General features: G+C 36.1%; 1 protein-coding gene across 1 annotated transcript in view; it reads left to right on the top strand.

Moving 5' to 3' along the window:
* The first annotated feature begins 6,635 nt into the window (after positions 1–6,635).
* Positions 6,636–23,824, top strand: part of Uba5 (ubiquitin-like modifier activating enzyme 5) — a 22,789-nt gene continuing 5,600 nt past the window's right edge. Inside the window, exons 1-7 of the mRNA XM_005406827.2 lie at positions 6,636–6,720; positions 12,304–12,413; positions 13,241–13,327; positions 14,256–14,340; positions 15,068–15,172; positions 15,345–15,472; positions 17,750–17,885. Coding sequence (XP_005406884.1) covers positions 12,343–12,413; positions 13,241–13,327; positions 14,256–14,340; positions 15,068–15,172; positions 15,345–15,472; positions 17,750–17,885 — 612 coding nt within the window. The 5' untranslated portion in view covers positions 6,636–6,720; positions 12,304–12,342. The remainder of the gene's footprint in view (positions 6,721–12,303; positions 12,414–13,240; positions 13,328–14,255; positions 14,341–15,067; positions 15,173–15,344; positions 15,473–17,749; positions 17,886–23,824) is intronic.

Genomic DNA, 23,824 nt, shown 5'->3' with positions numbered 1-23,824 from the left:
GGAGCGGCTGCAGCAGCGGGTGCGGGAGCTGGAGCGGGAACTCGCCCGGGAGAAGAGTCGGCGGGTCCCCGGGGACGGCGACGGCGGGGGCGGCCGGGCCCGCATCGAGAGGATGAGCGCCGAGGTGGTGGACTCCAACCCCTACAGGTGAGCGGCGCGGCGCGTCGCCGGAAGGCGGGCGGCGGGGATGGGGTCCCGAGTAAGGCCCCTGCCCGCCCCGGCCCCACCTCCTTCCCGTGGGCTGGGCATCCCGTTCCGCGACGGCGAGACCACGCCAGAGTGCAGACCTCCAGTGTTTTCTCTAAGAATATAAACCCTAGTGAGCGGCCCATATGGTGCTGCTCCCGCGCCGGCTTCCTTGCGTTCAGCGTCCCGTCGCCCTCGCCCCTCGTCGTCCGCCTCGTTCTGCGACACTGATGGTGACATCGAGTCAGGTGTAAAGCCCGCTAGGCAGCAAGTTCGAGTTTCGTGCGAGCTTCCCAGTGTCGTAGATGGGGGGTAGGGCGGCAGGGAGCAGGGTCAGCCCTCATCTGGGATTTTCGGGTAGCCTCGTGTGTCAGACTTCGCCAGGCCTGCCTGACCCTTCCTTCCTTCAGAAGGCTTGTCAGCGCGACAGGCAGAGTGCGGTGCAGTGGTTAAGGAGATGGGCTCCAAAGCGAGGCGGATTGGATTCAAATCGCAGCGCTTAGTAGACAGGTAAACTTGAACATGTTGTGAGCCTTTCCGCTTCAGCTTCTTACCTATAAGGAGGGCATTGCATTCCATACCTCTGTCACAGTTTTGAGAATTGAAAAAGCCAGTGTGTGTAAAATTCTCAGAAAAATGATTGTACATGGTTGAGCCTTATTCAAGACTATTGCTCATTACATTTAGTGGAAAGCAGTTATTGAGCTTTCACTGTGCTCAGCACATGGCCTCCTCTCACCACACCCTGTGCCATGGCTAGTATTTTACTCCATCTTATAGATGAGAAAATGAGGACCAAAGAGCTGCTTTAGATTACAGCAGTAAGTAATGAAGTCTGAATTGATGCTACATTTGTTTTCACATGGAATTGTCTTCCAGTAAAAGTAAATAAACCTGGTGGTGTAGCATGTAATCCCAGTCCTCTGGAAAACTAAGGCCGCAGATTGCAAATTTGAGCCCAGCCTGGGCAACTTGGCAAGACCCTATCTTAAAAAAAAAGGAAATAAGTAATTCAAAGTATGGCTAAAAACTGGATAACCGAGGTGAAATAGGGAAGATGAAATGAAAGTTTTGGTTTTTTAAAAAAGGTCTTACTTGTTTTGACACACAAAGCATCACTGGCAGTGTTGGGGTGCACTGTTTTAACCGTATTGCCAAATACAAAGGGATAATGTTCCAAAATTTTTGGATTGAATAAGCATAAACTGGTATCTCTGATTAGAAGTGGAAACTATTCCAGTTTGACTTCTTTAAACGTTTTTAAATTTTACAAATTTGAAATGAAGACTTTGAAGTTCTTGCTCCAAGTTGAAATACAAAGGACAGTGTAATTACAAACAAAAATTTCAGAGCCCAAGTCTAAACATGTATTATTTTCTATCTCATTTGCACTGTTTGTCTTTTTAAAAAGTTGCCACATAGGAGATACCAGTTGATAACTGTAGTATGTGAAAATTTGGTTTGTCTTTCTTTTTAAAATCGCTACTCATTTAGCTCAAACATTGATTGAGCACATCTTTATCTATCTATAGCCATCCTTACTGGGTATTTCTTGTGCACAGACACCATGAATACAAAATACACAAAGTTTCCTAAAGAAGTATGAGAGAGACATCAAAGAAAATAGGCAGTTACAATAAGTGGCAGGAATTATGGTAGGGCAAGTCCAGGATAAGTAGAAAATAGGTACCTCCATTTTCCTATAAATGACTCTGTATTTTCTAGTTACCCTGTACTTTGTAGATCTTGATACCATTTAACTGCATCAACTGATGCAAAAGAAATAAATTCCCTGACCCTCAAAGTCTTTTTGCTTTAGTTGGGAGACTAAATGGACACAGAACACTAAAGAGCAAATAACTGAGTTACATGGTGCAGAGTATGACTGTAACACGTAGGGAAACGAGAACACACGGAGAGGTTTTGAGACTAGAATGCCTAGTTTCAAATCCTACTCAGGAACAGCCCTGAGTATGGTTTGCCAGTTAGCTGGGCATGTGCAGAAAATTAACCCTATTCTTTTTCTCTGACTTTAAAGGGGGGGTGCAATACATTCTTCTCAGAGTTATTTGTAAAGATGAAAGGGAGCATCAAGATAAAGATGGATCACAGGAATTTTACTATCACTTTCTCCCCAGTATCACTAAAGTGACAGTGAAGGAACTTTTTAAAAGAGGAATAACCCCCATTGAAAACAATAGGTTTCTATTACTAATTAGGGGAAGAAGACCTGATTCCTATTTTTGAAGATTACAGTGACATAATTTTAGAAACTAGAAGAAGGATGAATGAAGCAAGACTGGTTTAACAGATTCTAAGAAGTTGAATCTTAAGCCTGTATCCCAGTTTACACTACAGAATCCCCCCAAAGACTTGGGAATGGGCACAGGTACTTCTAGAAGGGCTTAAATTAGGTTAAAAACCTTTTGGTTGCTGGGTGTTGTGGCACATGCAGCACTTGGGAGGCTGAGGCAGGAAGATTGTTGTGAGTTTGAGACCAGCCTGAGCTACAGAGTGAGCTCAAGGCCAGCCTGAACTGCATGGTGAGACCCTGTCTCAAAAAAACAAAAACAAAAAAACCTTTTGATTGAAAATCTTAAAACAACACAACAAAACAGGGCTCAAGGGCCCCTACTGCACTGTGGGTGGCTGAGTAAATGCCCTTGCCTACTAGGACAGAAGATTAGAGATTGATTTATTGGAGAGAGCGTAACAGAATTTTTATCAATAACTGGGACAGGTTTTTATGCCTAAAGCAAGGGATAAACAATGTCACGTGAGAGTAAACTGAATACTTACATACTCACATGTCTCCATTTTACTGCCCTGGCTTACAGCCAGGAATAAATATCTTTCCAGTTGGAGTTTGAAAAATTCTTCAACATTTTTTTCTTTATTATGTTTGTGGTACATAATAAATATATTCATCATGGGGAATTGGTATGTATATATATCACATTTTGACCATTTTTACTTTCCCTTCCCTCCCTTTCATCTCCTCCCACCAATCCCTTCCCATTTCCAAAAAGTTTATCTCCTTGTTTCCTATCATCCAGCTTTTATTTTGCTTTTTATCTGTACTTTGGATTTCTCATGTAAGAGAAACCATCCAATATTTAACTTTCTGTGTCTCATTTATTTCACTTACCATTGTGGACTCAAGGTACCTCCATTTTCCTACACATGACTCAAATTTATCCTTTATGGGTGAATAGTACTTCATTGTGTTTATATACAATACTACATTTTCTGTATCCATTCATCTTTTGCTATGCTTATATGAGCTATTTCCAAGATTTAACTTTGTGAGTTGTGCTGCTGTGAACATGGGTATGCATATATAAGTGTAATGTGATGACTTTAACTCTCTTGGCAAGATATGCAAAAGAGGTATAGCTGGGTGAAATAGGATTTCTAGTTTTGGGTTTTTGAGGCATCTCTGAACTGATTTCCATACTGTTTGTACTAGTTTACATTTCCACCAACAAAATAAAAGGGTTCCTTTTTCCCCACAACCTTACCAGCATTTATTTTTTGAGATCTTAGTGATACCCTTTTTTTCTTGAGTAAGAGCAGTTCTTCTTTGCAAAATTTCATAGAGCCAGAGAAACTCAGCAACACTGACATTAGGGTTCTCAGTTAAAGGTCCTGGCTAAATTGCCCGACAAGCTGAAAATCAAAAAGTGCTGCCCACTTCCTTACTTTTAATATTGTCCTGCTCTTAAAGACGATTAAAACAAAAGCTGAAAGAATCTCCTAACATGAAAGAAATAAAATAGAAACAGCAATTTGGATAGGAAACACATTCTTCTCAATTACTGTTAGCATCCTCAATGAGAAAAGCTATTGTATAAATGGAATAGGAACAAGGTACTGTAAAAAGCATCATACAGATGATTTAAAAAATTCCCTGTGAATGGAGATGGTAACAGAAATGAAAATCTCAATAGAAGGATTGGGAAATAAAGTTGAAAGATTACCTACAGCAGAAAACCAAAACAGTGGAAAATTGGACCTAGGAAATAGAAGTAAAGACAAGTCCAGGGGGACCAACTTCCAAATAATGGCAATGCCACAAAAATCCAGGGAAAACAAACCAGGCAAGAAAATAACTAATTTTAAATGAAATTCCCAGAACTCAAAAATGTAAGTTTCTAGTTTGAAAAGGTTCATCAGGTACTCAGCACAGTGGATAAAAATGGATTTACATAAACACATGGTAAAATACTGTATCAGAGGCTAGAATTGGTCACTGGAGTAATAACTTAAAAAATTTTAAGGGAAAATGCTTCCCAACTTTAGACTTCTATGTCAAGTTAAGCTGTCAGTTACTTTTGTATGTGTGGCTTTCCATAATTATATACCCTGTCATTTTTATTAACAATAGAGTTTTGATAAAAAAATATTCTAGCATTCATGTTCTCACAGTTTACCTTGATAGTTCCCTTTTGCAAAACTATTGAAAGATCTTCTAACCATAAGAGAGTAAATTAAGGAATAATCTATAGCAAAGGCTTCAAACTGTAGTTTGCATCAGAATTACTTGGAAGGCTTGTTAAAATAGGCTCCACATACAAAAAATATTTTTGAAACAGTCACAAAGTTTATTTGAAAAAGTAAAAGTGAAGAGTGAGGGAGAAACTGGCTCTGCAGAATGAGCTTAGGCTGAGTTAAAGAGGAAAACCAACAGAAAAGTACAGCCTGGAGGACACAGGGTAGACTATCATGAGGAAAGCTATGATACCGCACATCCAAAATTTTTGATTCAGAGGGTGGGATGAGACCCAAGAAATTGAATTTCTAGCCAGTTCTCAGGAGCTACTGCTGCTGTTCTCAAGACCACACTTGAGAACCACTGAGCTATGTGATACAAGGCAGCATGTGATTAATATGAGATAAATGAAGAAAATTTATAGTATAATTACAAAGGGAGATCCCAGGAACAGAGCTGTGTATATAGTAGGTTAAGACACTGTATCAGATTTTGGAGATATGTTCATCTTTAAGAAGATAAACATTGAGCAGGACGTGTTATGGCAGCATTCTGGAAGGCCAAAACAGTACAGTCTCAAGTCTAGGTGATTTAGTGAGACCCTGTCTTTAAAAAAAAAAAAAAAAAAAAAAAATTAGAGAGAAAGCTTAGTGTGAAGACCTTTGGGTCAGTCCCCAGTACCCACCCCAGACAAACACAAAGATGATAGTAATAGAAGAACTCATTCATATGACAGTATCTAAACGGATTTTATTTGGTTTGGTTTTTTCCGGTACCGGGAGTCAAACTCCTGACCTTGTGCTTGCCAGGCAGGCGCTGTGCCACCGAGCTAAATCCTCACCCCCATCTAAAGGGATTTTAGAGAACGAGTTAAAAGTTGGGATTTAGTAAGTGGAAATACATAGGAAATTAAGAATAAGGAGAAACACAATTATTATCTTTAAAGAATGGCATTTATGTGGGGAAGGGAAGGCTTTGAAATACTGTATACTCAGTTGTGAAGGATAATATCTAAGCAAAGTGATCATAAAATAGTATTAGGCTGATGGGGTAGGGGCGTCTGTGTAGTAGAGATGGGTGGTAAGAGTAAAATCTTCAGATAATGCATAACCCTGAAAAGAAATAATAATGTCAGCATATAAGTCCGAGATACGATGATAGAGCAGATGCTAAAACAGAGGACTGCTGAATTCCTTAATAAGCCTAGGTGGATCTGTTTGACTCCTTAAAGTGTAAGCAAATGAAAATTATACATACATGTATATAGATTTAAGCTGTACACATGTATAAAACTTTAAAACTTAAGAGAACAAGTTAGCAGTCACTAGCTAAAGTGTCTCTGAGGGTCCTTGGAATAGAGTAGGTGCTTACTAAAAGTAGACATTATCCATTGTGGATAGAGGCTATAAGTAAATGGACTTTATCCATGAACTCATTCTGATGGTGGACACTGACCATTAAACACTGAATGTCTAGCTGTACAAAGGTGGAAAAAATGTTTACATTTTGCTTTGACTCTTAACATTTAAGTCAGTACATGTGGGTCTTAGCTGCACATTAGAACAGAAGGAGCTTTTAAAAAAATGCATTGTTTCATAGACTGCACCTACGAGGTTGCATAACCATCTGGTTTTGAAGCTATCCAGTAATTTAGTTTCACCTGACAAAGGCTAGCTAAAAGATTCTTCCTTTTAAAGGAGGCCTACAGGTAGACTTTTGTTTATTTTCTGTGGTGATCTACATTTATATCGCTATTAACTAAAAGACTGTAAGCATTAAAACATTTTTTTCTTTGTTTAAAGCCGGCTGATGGCATTGAAACGAATGGGAATCGTAAGCGACTATGAGGTATGATAAACCCAACTACATTTCTGAAGATTATTTCAAAAAATGAAAATTTCCGGTGGCAAATTAGGTCGAGTTAATTAACCAATACATATATAAATTTGTTTTACAGAAAATCCGTACCTTTGCTGTAGCAATAGTAGGTGTTGGAGGAGTTGGTAGTGTGACTGCTGAAATGCTGACAAGATGTGGCATTGGTAAGGTAAAAGTATTTTTCTTTGCTTGTCATATAGACAATTCACCCCTGGAGCAAATCAGGTACCAATTAGGAGCTTTTTTCCCTCAATATAAATGACCTGTATTTTGTTTGTGATGTATAATCATATTATTCTCTTACCCAAAAAGTTAGGACACATCTCTTCCAAATGAAAGCTGATACTATTGCTGAACAAGATTGTGTCCAGGACCTTTTTTGTTTGGGGTAATATATAAATAATTTAAACTTAGTTCTCTTAGATATACAACCTTAGAAAAAGAAGACTGTTAAACTGATAGAGTCTGGAATAGCAAAAGCAATTCTGGGCAACAAAGGCAAGGCAGGGGCATCACAGTCCCTCACTTGAAATTATACTGCAAAGCTACTGTGATAAAACAGTATGGTATTGGCACAAAAACAGATCTAAGGATCAATAGGCTAGATTAGAAGATGCAGAAACAACTTGAAACGTACTCAGTCCCCACATCTTTGACAAAGGAGCCAAACAATTTCACTGGAAGAAAGATAGCCTCTTTAATAAATAGTGCTGGGAAAGCTGGCTTTACACATGCTGAAGACTAAAACTAGACCCATTCTCTCACCATATAGTAAACTAAAATTGAAATAGATCAAAGAAAAAAAAAAAACAAGGACTGAAATAGATCAAAGATTCAAAGATCTAAATATTAAAACAGAAACTCTAAATCTGCTAGAAGATAGATCTCTTGAAGATGTAGGTGAAGGCAAAGACTTTATGAACAAAACTCCAACTGCATAGAAAATAGCAGAAAGAATCAATAACTGGGATCTCATCTTATATTTATTTATTTATTTATTGGTCGTTTTGAGACAGGGTCTCATTATGCAGTTCAGGCTGGCCTTGAGCTCACTTTGTAGCCCAGGCTGATCTCGAACTTGCAATGATCCTCTGAGTGCTGGGATTACAGGCATGTGCCACCACGCCTGGCTCTGGCATCTCATTTTATTAAAAAGCTTTTGCACAGCAAAAGAAATCACCAACAGTGTGAAGAGACAACCCATAGAGTGGGAAAAAAATTTTGCCATCTGTTACTCAGACACAGGACTAATATCTAGAATATAAAGAACTAAAAAAAATCAGACTCCCCACATTTAAAACTCAATCGAAAAATGGGCATCTGAAATCAATAGACACTTCTAGGACAAAGAAGTAGAAATGGCAAATAAATATATGAAAAAGTGATCAGCATCACTGGTCATTCAAAAGATACAAATTAAAACAGTGCTGAGTTTCCATTTCACTTCAGAAAGAATGGCTCTAATCAAGGAATCAACCAATAACAAATACTGGAAGGGCTATGGGGAAAAAGAAATCCTTTTCCAGTGCTGGTGGGAGTGTGGACTGGTACAACCACTGTGGAAATCAGTGTGGAGATTCCTCAAAAAACTAAAACTAGAGGCTGCATTTACCCAGCTATTCTTCTTTTAGGTATCTTTCCAGGAAAATTAAAATCATACCATAGCAGTATATGCATATCCATGTTTATAGTGGCATGGTTTGTCATAGCTAAATCTTGGAAACAACCCAAATGCCCATTAACTGATGAGTAGATAAAGGAGATTTGGTTTTTTACACAATGGAGTACTACTCTGCCATAAAGAAGGGTAAACTTAAGACATATCTAGGTAAATGGATACAGCTTGAGACCATACTCTTAAGTGAAATAAATCAGACACACATGTTAAAATATCACATGGTTTCTCTGGTGTGAGAAACCAAAAGAGTAAATAGGGACCAAAATGTATAACAGATATGGTAAAATAGGACAAAAATGTTCAAATGGGAAAGGGAACTAAGGAGAGGGGAGGAGGAGGGAAGGGAAAATGAAAAAAGGCTAGGATGAAAAAATGGAAACAAAGCTTTTGTAAATCGGGAAGAGGGGTTGAAAGGAGGGGAGGGGAATGTGAAAAAGATTAAAATTATTCTGTACAGGTACAGAAATGCTCTATGATGAATGTTATCATTATACATATCTAAAATGTACCAATAAAAGTAATTTAAAAATAAGTTAATAAAGTGTGTAAGTATAACACTAAAACATCTTAATAAATGTTGTATTGGATACATAATTATCACAAACATATTGTATTAGATCATATAATTATCACAGAACACATGTACTGATCTTACTGTTGAATTTAAACTAGAGAATAGTCCAGACTTTTTTTACCCATGCATTTTTTTTGGCCAAAAAAATGTATGAAATAGGTAAGACAATTGTACTAAATCAGTATGCACTTCTAGAAACATTGCCCTGAATTACAGTAATTTTTTTCTCTTTCCTGTTATGTCTTTTATTTCATGCTTTATATATATTCAAATTTTTCATACACAAGAAACCATATGCTGTTAAAGTTGTATGTCTGAGTTACTCCATTTAATATTATGGTGCATCCCTTTTCCTACAAATGACTACTTTATCTTTTTTATGGCAGAGTAGTACTCCATTGTGTATAAATACCACCTTTTTTAATCCATTCATCTGTTAGAGGACATAGAGACTGTTTCTAAGATTTGTTGTGCTGCTATAAACTTGGGTATTCATACATCACTGTGGTATAATGTCTTTAATTCTTTTAGGAAGATCCCTAGAGGGGAAATAGCTGGGTCAAATGAAATTTTTACTTGTAGTTTCTTTAGGAATCTCCATATTGATTTTCGTAGTGGTTGTATAAATTTATAGTCCCACCAGCAATGGAGAAAGGTTCCTTTCTCCCCACAGCCTCACCAGCATTTGTTACTAGTTGATTTCTTGATGGTAGGCATTCTTCCTGGAGTGAGATGGAATCTCAGTGTTGTTTTGATTTGCATTTCTCGAATGACCAGTGATGATGAGCATTTTTTTCATGTATTTATTAGTCATTTGTATTTATTCATCTGAGAAGTATCTACTCATTTCAGATGCCCATTTTTATTTGGTACTTTAAATTTGAGGAGTCTAATTTTTTTGAGTTCTTCTGTTTGTTTGTTTTTTGGGTTTTTTTTTGTACCATTAATCTAACCCAGGACCGTGTGCTTGCCACAAAGGCACTTGTACCACTGAGCTGTATCCCTGGCCCTTGAGTTCTTTATATCTTCTGACTATTAGTCATTTGAAGAACAGCTGGCAAAATTTTTTTCTCATTCTGTATGTTATCTCTTCACTCTATTAGTGGTTTCCTTTGCTGTGCATTTTTAATGAATTAATCAGTTAATTAATTTTTTAGACAAGGTCTCATTATGTGGTTCAGTCTGATCTTGAACTCACTATGTAGCCCAGGCTGGCCTTGAACTCGGAGCAGTCCTCTTGCCTCATCCTCCCAAGTGCTGGGATTACAAGCATGTACCACAACACCTGACTTTTTCTTTTTACTTTTTAAAATTGATTTGGATTGTGGGTAGGAAGAAGTAACCTTATACCAGAATTCAGTCTTAGGTTTATAAAACCAAAGTCTATGATGTTAGACAAAAGTGGTTTAGTAAATAACCTTTCCACAGCTATATTTCTTAACTTGTCATTTTGGTAAAGCAGACATTTTTTTTCCATATAGTTTATGGATGCTTTTTAGTATGTTGGTCCTCCCAAACTCTTAAAGTGATTTCAGAATTGTCATTCATTCATCAGTATAGAAAAGGATAACACCAAAATACAAAAATTGTTTATTAAAGCATTGATTTCTTTCAGGAGGTTTACAAAGGTAGACAGAAATTACATATAGTTGACTTCAGTACCTAGAAGTTTCAGGTGACCCCGATGACATCCAGGATACTAAACTTTGAAACCCATTGGACTTTCGTTACTCCAAGTCAGGTCCCCAAAGTAGCATTAGCCAAATCTTTAGTTTAACAGCTAGTTGTATTAAAATTGGGAAAGTGCTTTTGCCCTTCTGACAAGCTCCAAGTGATACTGATTCTGCACAGCTAGACCATATTTTGTGTAACGAAGATCTAGAATAGTATTTATCAGTTATTGCTCTAATTAGAATTAACTGGGAAGAAGTCAAACAATTGTTTCAATTGTTTGAAACAATTCTGATGTCCAAACTGCACTCCATGATAGGAAACATCAGAATCTCTGGTGTTGAAGCAGGACATGGAAGTGTATGCCTCTAATCCCAGCACTTGGAAGGCTGAGGCAGGAGAATCATTACAAGTTTGAGGCCAGCCTGAGCTACATAGCAAGACCCTGTCTCAAAAAAAAAAAAAAGGTCTGGCATTGAGATGCAAACATTTGCATTTTATAACTCCCCAAGTGATCCTAGTGTGCACTTAAGTTTGTAAACTAAAAAATCAGGTGAGTTCCAGGAACTCTTTAACCTGTAAAACAGATTAACAAGAAACTGATGAAGTTGAATACAGCGTGGGAGCTGGAGATGCAGAGCCAATTTCAGATCTCAGAAAGCCTCTGGGGCAACCTGGATTACCATGTCTATGTCACTGCTTTGCTTTATTGGTAAAAACACAGGCCTAAAATACCAAAGTGATCAAAGCTATTTGGTGATATTTAACAACTCACACCTCCTGTTTCCAAATTTCAATTTCCTGCAACTTATGAACAAGCAATGAGGCAGAGACTCAGATTTAATACGTGGCCTCACCTGGTAAGTATTTGTTAAATGAGCTTATGTAAACCATGTTTTGGAGTGTTTAAGATTAGACTGTTACAGAGGGCGTAAGTGATATTTTCTAGCAAGATATTAGAAAGAATTCTCTGAGTGTTGTTATACCCTGTTAATTTTTTAAAGTTTTTATATTGAACAAAATCTCATTTTTAATTATTAAATTTAAGGTATTGAGAATTATATTAGAGATTCACTAAAATTCAGTTAGAATTTTAGATCGGGAAGGGATCTTGGAAATCCTTGGCAGAGATAAGAAATCTGGTCTTCTGACCATTTGAAATGGTGTATGTGACGAGCACTGTTTAAAGCGGGCCTCAGAATATAGCAGGAGACAACTAACTGGTTGGCTCATAAATTCTCTTTGGAATAATGTTTTCGCCTAGGCCTGGGTATATATTGTGTTATACAAAAGGAGTCAAGTTGTACTATAGTTTTATCATACAGTTTTTTATCTTTATAGTTTTCTTTAATCTTATTTAAAGATTTCATTTATCCAAAAGGTTCTCTTTTTTTCCCTTAGGGAAAAAATAGGCATGAAATAGGATTTTGGCACAATTTTTAAAAATCAGAATGAAACGACTGAACATTAGCTTCTCAGTGAACCCATTTAGAGAGGCAGCACAGCACTGAGGTGAGGGGACAGACGCTGGATAAAGAGTCCCTGAATTTGAATCCAATTTTTACTCCATATAAGCTGAGTGGTCTTTGGGCCATGGGTGCCTTAGTTTTCTTGTCTCTGGGATGAGAACAGTAGTACCTGTGTGTTTTCCTCACATGCACATTCAGTGAATTAATCAATATATGGAAGCTAGTATCTTAGAGTCAGCTAATGTTATTATCAAACTGTTAAAACCATCAAGTATAAAGTGTACTTGTTTATGATTAGTTTTTTTTTAGTTTTTTTGGTTTGTATTTCATTGAAACACCTGTATTTCTATTTTAGTTGCTACTCTTTGACTATGACAAGGTGGAACTAGCCAATATGAACAGACTTTTCTTCCAACCTCATCAAGCAGGATTGAGTAAAGTTCAAGCAGCAGAGCATACTTTGAGGTAAATGGAATTGCAATTAATGACCATTGTCAGCAAAATCTTATTTTGTATGTACAGTGTAAGTTGACCTAATGTATAAATGGCCTTTAATTTTTCTCTATAAAAATGCAGATTTCAATTGTACAAAAAAATTCTCTTACCTTTGGACAGGTGTTGCAGATCTTTTCTGTATAGGGGTATACAGCACATACTTTAGCCTTTGAGGCCATATAGTCCTTGTTCCCATTGCTTAACTGTGGAACGGTAGCGTGATCACAGCCACAGATGACACATAAATGAAAGAGTGCATCTTTGCTCAAATAAAACTTTATTTTTGGATTCTGAAATTTGAATTTCATATCATTTTCATATCATGAAATAGTCTTTTGAATTTTTTTCTTCAACTGGTAGAAAAACATTCTTTGCTCAAAGGCTATATAAAAACAAATGGCTGGCCAGATACGGCCCAAGGTTTCCTAGTTTGCCAGCTCCTGTTCAGTTCAGTACAGGCATATTTGGAGGCTCAACATCCGTGTACAAATTGGATAGGGAACAAAGAAGGTCTTTTGTCAGAAGTAGGAAAGGCTAAATTCCTAGCACATAAATTAGTCCAGGTTGAGGCAGGAAAATTTTTAGAATCTTTAATGACATTCTACACCTTTTTAAACCTGTCCTTGATGTGGGACAAAAGAGGTAGAACAGGATTTTGGATTTTCTTTGAATGACTTGAATTCCACTTGCCTTAAGTATGTTAAAAGCTCTTGAGTTTATTGAATGCTTTCCTTTCGGCTTTTTCTTACTATTCTCACTGCTAGCAGTTTTATAATCATTTCCTTTTTCACTCTTAGGAACATTAATCCTGATGTTCTTTTTGAAGTTCACAACTATAATATAACCACAATGGAAAACTTTCAACATTTCATGGATAGAATAAGGTAAAATTTTTACTTATAAATATGTTGTAGAATATGCAGCTCAGCTAAATAAGTATTAGAAAACTAAATAAGTATTAGAAAACTAAATCATTGAATTTGTAGATTGACATAAATTTTTGAGTTTTTAAAACTAGCAATTTTTATGTTTTAGAAGCTCAGTAAAAAAATACTGTCTAAAGAAAGAATGAAAAAATAAATAAGCAAGCACAAAAAACCCAGAAAACAAAACAAGAAAACCTGAAAATTACAACAGCTTAACAAAGGATACTTAAGTTTAAGTTCTGTGATTTATTTATTTATGTATTTATTTTTGAGACAGGATCCCCCTGTGTAGTTGAAACTGGCCTTGAGTTCACTATATAACCCAGGCTGGCCTCAAACTCACAGCAATCCTCCTGCCTCTGCCTCCTGAGTGCTGGGATTACAGGTGTGCGCTGCCACACATGGTCAAGTTCTGTGTTTTGGATTGTTTTTCTCTCCTAAAATGATTTTCTTTAGACACAGTTCAGAGCATTTTTGAAATAATGAATTGCATTTGATTAACTTTTACTAAATTTACATTTATAGTGAGCATGAATAAGTTTGAGAAATCTGATAGGGAAATTGTAACTTTTCTGAATATACTTGCTTCAACCTTTTAATGTTAATAGTATCAACACTTGATATTTACAAGATCTTTAATTTTATTTTATTTATTTATTTATTTTTTGGTTTTTCTCCGGTACCGGGAACCGAACTCACGACCTTGCGCTTGCCAGGCAGGCGCTTTTGCCGCTGAGCTAAATCCCCAGCCCCAAGATCTTTAATTTTAAATACTGTATTATATTTATACTTTAACATTTAATGAAAGAATAAAACTGACTAAACAAAAGTCTAATTAGAATGTATTTTGTTTTCTGACTTTAAAAAAATTTTTTGTCTTTACTAGTAATGGTGGATTAGAAGAAGGAAAGCCCGTTGATCTAGTTCTTAGCTGTGTGGACAATTTTGAAGCTCGAATGGCAATAAATACAGTGAGTATTCCTGGTGTGTAAGATGTTACACTTGTGGGCTTGTCTGTTTTCCTATTATCAGTATACAATTGGCAACCGTCAAGCAATTCTGAATTTAAGCCCATTTTTGTGTTTATTTTTGATGTTCTCTTAGTCTACTTTTAAAATTCATGATAGTAACTGTGGAACCTGTTTAGCCTTACTGCTGTGATGTATATTACAGTATCCCTTTCGATTATGCTAGTAATAATAGCATAATAGCAAATGCTTCTGATGTGTGATTTTGTAAAATGTGAATAATTTGTAATATGTATTCTTAATCACCATTGGCTTTAAATTTTTACCTTATGTAAAGGTATAAATACATTGACTAAAAACATAATTTCTCAAAAATAAATATCTTTTTCTTTTGAAGTTTTAACTGTTGAGATGATGATGTGCAGATTTTGTTACTGAAATTTTAGAAAAATAAATTTTTCCATTAATTGGATAAGAAATTGTAAACTACAGTTCAATTTAATTAATAGCTATTTACTGTCTGCTTTTTGAGTACTGACAGTTTGCTCTTTAAGAGAGCGTGGTAATTGCCAGAAAATGCAGTTATTTTCAATCTTCTTTCATCTGGGAAATTAATTTTTAGAAATTCTTGGTGGGTCACCGAGTTATAGCCTAATTCACAAAAAACTTACTGAAATTATTTTGTGTTCTTTCATTTTTTTTCCTTGTGTTTTTACCTATTTCTATTAAGGCTTGTAATGAACTTGGACAAACGTGGATGGAATCTGGGGTCAGTGAAAATGCGGTTTCAGGGCATATCCAACTCATAATTCCTGGAGAATCTGCTTGTTTTGCGGTACGTATTATTTGTTTTGGAACATTTTTCATTGTTAGGTCCTCGTATTCTAAGGAGAATTGAAAGTGGATTTCAGTTCAAAGGAAAACAAACTCTATGGAACGCTACTTGGAGCATCTCATTCTTTTCCGTATTTCTCCTAAAATTGTTTCCTTTGTGCTGTTTTGTGTAGTGCGCACCACCACTCGTGGTTGCTGCAAATATTGATGAGAAGACTCTGAAGCGAGAAGGCGTTTGTGCGGCCAGTCTTCCAACCACCATGGGAGTCGTCGCGGGGATCTTGGTACAGAATGTGCTGAAGTAAGTCAGGGCTAATTTTTCTGAATAGTGTTGTATGCTTTTGACAAAAATAAATATACATCATGAAGCATTTCAGAAATTGAGATTGCCAGCTAAATATTTCACTTCAAAATTTAAATTTAGTTCTGTATTTTTCAAATTTTATATGTGATATATGTGTATTTTTATTTTATATACTTGTGTAATACATAATTTATATACAAAATACATTCTGTTATACATAAATATAGTCCTATGCTAAATACATTAATATCACATATATATGAATACATATGTATACATATACATGAATGTCAGTAACTCCCTGCATTTGGAATAGCTCTTGTTAAAAGGTACAGTGGTATTGCTATATTTACAGTCATGCATTGCTTAATTACAGGGAATTATGAGAAATGCATCAATTTCATCATTGTACAAACATCATAGAATGAACATATATAAACTAAGATGGTTATAGGTACCAGGCTATATAATATTTTGGGTCCACAGCAGTATATGTGGTCTGTTGTTGACTAAAACCTCATTCTGTGATATATGACTATACTTCACCAAATGAGTTAAATCTCTGCAGACCTGACCAGTGGGTGAGTACTTAGGCATAAGCACATTTGCTTCCACTATGTTGGCCTAACACTTACTAAAAATAATCTGAACTTGAGTAAATACTAACCAGAGAAATACTTTTGTTATCCCAAGTTAGCCACCGCTACCCTTTTGAACCATAGCTAAAAAAGAAAGAAAAAAGTTTCTGTGCAGCTAATATTTATGTCAAAGTTTGTGAGCCAACTTACATTGTATTAAAAGCAGAGCTCCTGACACAAGCAAGAAGTTTTTTCTCATGGTACAACTTTAATAAGCTTAGTTATATTTCCTAAGGCACACAAAATAATAATAAATTGCCACATCATACAAGGAGGCATTGTGATACCTGTGATAAATATCAGCTGCCTGCAAAGAAATTGTAATATGCACACATAAAAACTCTGAAGGCAGCAGTCTAGGCCTATGTCATATCAGAGCAAATAGCCTGTGCAGAGTTTGGTAGTCCCTATATAAGCACAACATTTTATGCCTGATACCAAAAAGGAAACTACAAAGTATTACCCTAAGGATATGTCATATGTTTAACTTCTGTTGATGGACATTTAGGCTACTTACATATTTTGTGGTTTTTAATAACAATGCTTCAAGCATCTTTACATATATCATCAAATAGTGGGTTTCTTGTTGTTGTTTTTGTTTTTCTTCTGGTACCAGGAATCGAACTCACGACCTTGCGCTTGCCAGGCAGGCTCTTTGCCGCTGAGCTAAATTCCCAGCCCCGAACAGTGGGTTTCAGTACAGTATATATCGTTTCTGTACAGTATATATCTTCATAAGTGGAATTTATTTCAACAAATGTTATTAAATTTACCTTGCAAAAACATTGTTCATTCCCGTCAATAGTGTAGGAGTGCCTGGTCACCTATACCTTTAATAACAATGATATTATCAAACTCTTTAGGCTTTGTCAATCTGATTAACAAAAAATGGGCACTTCTTTTTAATTTCCATTTATTTGTAAAAAGAGTTGGGCACTTACATTTTTCTGTGAATTATATTTTAAAATATCCGTTGTTCTTTTGTTTTCCCATATTGTATATTAAAAGCATGCATTTGTAATTAGTTTTGCTTTCATCATTTGTGTTTTATACACGGTTTTTATTCTAGACAGAGGGAATCACATGTGACAGGAAATCACATTTGATGGGGAAGGGAACACGAAGGAGATTATGGGATGCTGGAAATGCTCAGTCTCTTGATCTAGTGGCACTTAGTGGAAGACATAAATTTTTGTTGCTCTGTACATTCAAGATTATATACTTTGTGTAATTTTTATAGTAACTAATTAAAAATATTAAGTAGATTTAGTACTAATAATTCAGAAGCTTTAAAAACACACTCCTCACATTTTATATCTCTAAAATGAGTATGCTTCTTAAAAACTTTTAATATGTAATACTTTAATTGCCAGTACTTTATCTTTATTAGGAGTTTAAAATGGTGCATTCTACAATTAATAAAATAGATTAATCTTTTTTTTTTTCTTTCATTCAACAAATGTGAAAGTGTCTTGTCTGAGCCAGGCTCTGTAACCAAGAGAGAAAAGGTCTGTTTTCTGTGTTATGTGTTACAAAACTTATGGCCTACTCCAAAATCATTTATTTAAAGTTCACTTACTTCTAGTATTTTATAGTTTTATTTCTTTATGTTTGCATACGTGATTTGTTTTTCTAGGTTTCTGTTAAATTTTGGGACTGTTAGTTTTTACCTTGGATACAATGCGATGCAGGATTTTTTTCCTACTATGTCCATGAAGCCAAATCCCCAGTGTGATGACAGAAACTGCAGGAAGCAGCAAGAAGAATATAAGGTATATGTCAGTTTCATAATGTCTGAGGGATCATATTTCTGTGTGTGTGATGATTTTTTCTTTGGCTCTTGTCACGTGCTGCCTTTTTTAAAATTAGCAAATATTTGTAGTTGGTAGTGATCATGTTCATTGTGGAGTTGGTACATGTACATAACACACCTTAGTTCTTTTTATGTCCTCTTCCTTCCCAGCTGTTTTCCTTTGTCTTACCCTCTCTTTCCCCTTCCTCCATCTCTTTGTTTTTGCCTATTATCTTTTATTTTACTCTATTTTTTTTGTTTGGGTTTCTCATATAAGAGAAACTATGTGATATTTAAGCTCATGTGTTTAATGTGTTTCACTTAACATTATTGTCTCAGGGTGCATCTGTTTTCCTACAAATGACTCAAGTTTATCCTTCTTAGTGGCAGAGAAATATTCTATTGCGCATAAAGATCACATTTTCTCTATCCATTTATGTATTGATGGACATGTAGGCTGCTTCCAAGATTTAGCTATTATTAATTTTGCCTCTATAAGCATGAGTAATATGATGTCTTTAACTCTTTTGGGAAGATACCTAGGAGGGGAATAGCTGGGTTGAATGGAATTTCTTGTTTTAGTTTTTTGAAGAATCTACATTCTGATTTCCATAATAGTTGTACTAGTTTCCTTTTTCAACAATGAAGAAGGGTTTCTTTTCCCTGTAGTCTTGCCAGCAGTTGTTGTTATCTGATTTCTTGATGATGGCCATTCTGTTTGGACTAAGAAGGAATCTTGGTGTAATTTTAATTTGTGTTTCTCTAATGGCCAGTGATGTTGAACATTTTTTCATGTATATATTGCCCATTTGTATTTTTTCTGAGAGTTTCCTATATTTTGATTGAGTGTTATTTTGGGGGTGTCTAATTCTTTCAGTTTTTTTATATATTCTAGATATTAGTCCTCTGTCCAAGGAATAGCTGCTAAAATTTTTTTTCTCATTGAATAGGTTGTTTTTTGACTCTGTTGGTTGTTTCCTTTGCTGTGCAGAAGCCTTTAAAATTGACATAATCCCATTGGTTAATTCTTGGTGTTATTTCTCCTATAATTGGGGTTCTGTTAAGTCTTTCCTTATGCATATGTCTTCAAGAATTTTACCTATTTTATCTTATAGTAGATTATTTCTGTTTTAACATTTAGATCTTTGATCCATTTATTTATCTTCTTGGTTCAGTTTTATTAGTTTGTATATATCTAGGAAATCTACCCATTTTATCTGAATTTTCCATTTTATTGGAGTACAGGCTCTCAAAGTATTGTAATTTTCTGGATTTTGGCAAAGTTTGTTGTAATTCTGCCTTTTTAAATTTCTTATTTGGGTTATTCCTTTTTTTAGTAAGATTGGCTAGAGATTTATCTACTTTGTTTATTCTGTTAAAGAATTAGCTCTTTATTGGCTCTGTGAATTGTTTTCCTAGTCTCAATTTCATTATTTCCTGCTCTGATCTTTATAATTTCCTTTCTTGTACTTGCTTTGAGTTTGGCTTTTTCTTGTTTTTCTAGGATCTTCAGGTATATCATTGGGTTATTTATTTGGACTTGCTGTTTTTCTGATGTGGGCATTCACAGGCATAAACTTCCCTCTTAGAACTGCTATCATTTTATTCCATAGGTTTCAGTATGTTGTACTGGCATTATCATTTGCTTCTTCTCTGACTCATTGGTTATTCAAAAGGCTATTGTTTAATGTCCATGTATTTGCGTAATCTTTGTGGTTTCTTTTGGCATTGATTTCTAGCTTCAGTGCACTATGATTTGATAATATGCATGGTGTAATTTCAGCTTTGCATTTACTTAAGCATGCTTTATGGGTTAGCATGTGGTCAATTTTTGAGAAAGTCCTACATGCTGCTGAGAAGAATGTGTTTTTTGTTGGTGGTAGAACACTTTGTGATATCTGTCAAGTCCATTTGTTTGAAGGTGTGGTTCAACTCTGATATTTCTTCGTTGATTTTTTGTCTAGTTGTGATAGTGGGTTGAGGACCCCCATTATAATTGTCTTGGTATTTATCTGATCTTTTATGTTCAGTAGTGTTTGTTTTATAAAGCCAGGTGTATAGTTGTTATCTCTTTCTGTTGAATTGTTCCTTTAACCAATATGTAGCGATCTTCTTTGCCTTTTCTAACAGTTCGGCTTGAAATCCACTTTGTCTGAAATTCACTTCATCTATGCATACTTCCTGAATTTTTCCAGGTGCCTGTTGCATGGAATATTGTTTTCATTCCTTTGATTTTTAATTTGTACAGTTCTTTTTTGGATGAAACATATTTCTACTCATAATCCAAAACACTTGTATATCAAAGCAGTGAGACAGAGAGAAACCCTCGTTGTGATCATGTGATGTTCAGCATAACGTACTTCTTGTATTGCAAGACATTGCTCATTTATCAAGTTAAAATTTCTTAGAAGTATTTTCTCATCTTATAGAATACTCACAGACTCAGTATTTGCAGTCCAAGGTTTGGCTCTATACTATTTGTTGGGTTTTGTTTCTTGATCCGTTCTACCAATCTGGGTCTCTGATTGGGCTGGCACCATTCACATTGAGAGTTATTACTGAGAAGTTTTTACTTATTCCTGTCATTGCATTATTTTCCTGTTGCTGATTTGCTCCCATGCCTCTTTTGTTTTAACTGCTCACCCTTCCTGTGTATTTGTTCTATTAGATTTTTTGGTATTGTTGGCTTCATTGTCTCTTTCTAGGATGTCCTTGAGAATTTTTTGAGGTAGTTGTTTGGTGGTCATGATGTTCTTGTGTGCTCTTTGCCATCAATTTTGAAAGATAGTTTTGCAGAATATGTAAGTCTTGGTTGAAAGCTGTTATCTTTTAGGCTTGAAACACTTCACTGTATGTTCTCCTGGCTTTTAAGGCGTCTTTTGGGAAATGTACAATAAGTCTAATGGGTTTACCTTTATAAATTATTCATTTTCTCTACCAGCTTTTAAGATTCTGTCTTTGTTGGACTATTATGGTATTTGATTATGATGTATTGTGGAGAGGTTCTTTTCTCATCGTGGCTGTTTGGGATTCTATATGCCTCACTCATCTTTGTATGATTCTTTTCCAATATTTGGAAAGTTTTCTGCTATTATTTCTATAAAGTTTTTTTAATGCCTTTTGTGTCATCTTCTAATGTTCATTTATTCTAGTTTATCTTAGTCTTTATGTCATCTAACAGGTTTAGAATCCATTTTTTTATGTTTCCTTATTGCTTTTAAGGTATCTGTAAGTAATTAGTTTTTGATTTTTTTTTTTTTTTTTTTTTTTTCTGGGAATCGAACTCAGGACTTTATGCTTGCCAGGCAGGCACTTGTGCCACTGAGCTATATCCCCAGCCCAGTAACTGGTTTTTGAAAGCCTCCCTATCTTCTAATTTGAATACCGTGTCCTCACATTGCTCACTTTTGCTGCACATACTTTCAGTATATGTTTAACCTCCAGGATTTGTGTTTGGAAACTTTTTCATGGACTCTAGTTCTTTGCTAAATCTGGTTATTCACATTTTTGTTTCATTTTGTTTGCCTCAGCTAGCTTTTTATTAGTGTCTACTCTTGCATCTAGGATTTGCAGTTTTGGAGTTCAGCAAGTCTCAGTTTTCAGTTAGCCTTTCACTCTTTTCACATGTGGGTTTCTGAGGTGTGCCCCCTATTCCAGTGTGCCAACTGTACGTGCTCAAACATTTTCTTGCTCATGTTGGTGGATAGGAAAGGCAGTCAGACCTCAAATCTGTGCTGGATGTTGGCAGCAGGGAAAGAGTTCAGGTACTCAATGCTAGCTGGCACTTTCAGACCCAGCTGTTTCTGAGCACAACTCAAACTGGGCCTGGCTTTGTACCACTCAGGGTGGGGTCTGTGTCCTTTCTGGCCTGGGTTTAAATTTCTCAAGGGATCTCTTTCTAGCCTGCTGCCTGTCTTCAGCTGTCCCCATAGCTCTCTCTCTCTCCAAATCACTGTGAGAAGGTAACACTGAGAGCTCTGAAGTGAAGTTGTTTTTCAGTTGTCTCAGACTAAAGTAATCAACTTTTTCTCCAAATGGCACCTGACCATGCACTCTGGTATTCAGTGGGTGAGCTTAAACCTCTCTCTAGCTGTTGCCTGCTGTGTGGAAATAGTTTCTTTGGAGCAACACCCTAAGCTGTTTTTGCAGTTTACAGACTGGGCTGCTGTTCTTTCTCCCTGGATCTCCCAGCCCAGGGGACTTACCTTGCTTTGGGTGGGGGACATTTCTTGTACCTGAAAACCTGGAGAGCTAGGAAGACAGTCCCATGAGAGATCATATTGCATAGGACAATAAATTTTTTAAAAAAGAAACATGATCTGGCTGGGCCCAATCTATCTCTCCTGCACCATTGGAAGGGCAGCCAACATGGGAAGAGCCTGGGATTTAGGAACCAGCCTAGCCAGGGAAACTTTGAGCCTGACCCATCCCCCTACACCACAGGAAGGGCAGCTAGCAGGGGAAGCATCTGGTACCTGGCAACCTGTTCTGCCAGAGGAACCCAGAACATGCCAAGATGGAGCAAAATGCAATCTCAGACCTCCAGCCCATGCAGAACAAGTCAAGGAGATACCAACATAGAACAAATTGGAAGTCACACACCTGAACTTTCTGAAGTGATCGCAACTGAAGTAAAGAAATAATTCCAGGGGGCTATAGAGGAAATCAGATCAGAAATAATCTCTCAGGAAAAAAAAGAAATGAAAACCATAATGAAAGAATCGCTCAGTGTGTATAAACAAGACATAGATTAAAAAATAGAGGTGCATAGAAAAATGATGGAAACCTTCAATGAACAATATAGGAAAGAATTTGAATGCATGAAACCAATTCAAAGATACCCAGGAATTAAAACTTCCATTGAAAGCTGGAAAAATTGCTTGAACAAAACTGAAGATAGACTCTCAGACCTTGAAGACATTGTTGCAGTGAGTGACCATGAAAGGAAAGATCTCTTAAAAATAACAAGGAACCAGGAAATAATTCAACAGCTGTTAGACAATGCAGTGAAGAACAACATAATACTGATAAGTCTCAATGAAAAAGTAGGAGTAAATACAAATAACATAAATAGACTATTACTGGAAGTAATAGCAGAAAATTTCCCAAGCATGGAAAAAGAATCTGACATACAGTTAAGTGAGGTATATATAACTCCAATTAGCCATAACAAAAATAAATCTACATCCAGACATATAATAATCAAGATCCTAGAAATTCAGCCCAAGAACAGAATGTTAAAAACTGTTAGAGAAAAGAAACAGATCACCTATAAAGGAAAGCCCATCAGAATCACAGCACATTTCTCAACACAAAGCCTCAAGAAGAGCTTGGAGTGAAGGGTTTCAAGTCATGAAAGAAAACAACTTCCATCACAGACTGATGTGTCCTGCAAAACTCTTTCAAAATTAATAGGGAAGTAAGATGCTTCCACAATAAAGAACAACAAGAAATTCATGACCACTAAACCAACCCTATAAAGAGTGAAAGATATTCTAGAAAGAGAAAAAAAGTGACCACAATTCCCAGAACAACAACAAAAAGAAACTACCAAGCAGGGCAAGCAATTAAACAGAGAGAAAAAGTAGGGAACAAACAGCCAGAAAATAACCTGCCAAAGATAAGCAATACATATCAGTTGTAGTTGATGTAAATGGCCTTAATTCGCCAATTAAAAGAAACAGACTGGCAAAGTGGATCAAGAAACAAAATCCAACAATATGCTATATAGAAGAAGCACATTTAACTTAAAGGGAAATTCACAGACTGAAAATCAAAGGATGGAAAATAATACTCCATGTGACAGGAGAGCAAAAAAAAGCACAGGTAGCTATTCTGTTCGCAGACAAAGTGAACTTCAAACCAAGAATGATCAAATGAGTTAAACAAAGTCACTATATACTTGTTAGGGGAAAACTT

Source organism: Chinchilla lanigera, unplaced genomic scaffold (genome assembly GCF_000276665.1).
Source record: "Chinchilla lanigera isolate Chin_1 unplaced genomic scaffold, ChiLan1.0 scaffold00100, whole genome shotgun sequence".
NCBI classification, from domain to species: domain Eukaryota; kingdom Metazoa; phylum Chordata; class Mammalia; order Rodentia; family Chinchillidae; genus Chinchilla; species Chinchilla lanigera.
Note: the sequence above shows the minus strand (reverse complement) of the source record. Positions and strands in the feature narration are given on the sequence as shown.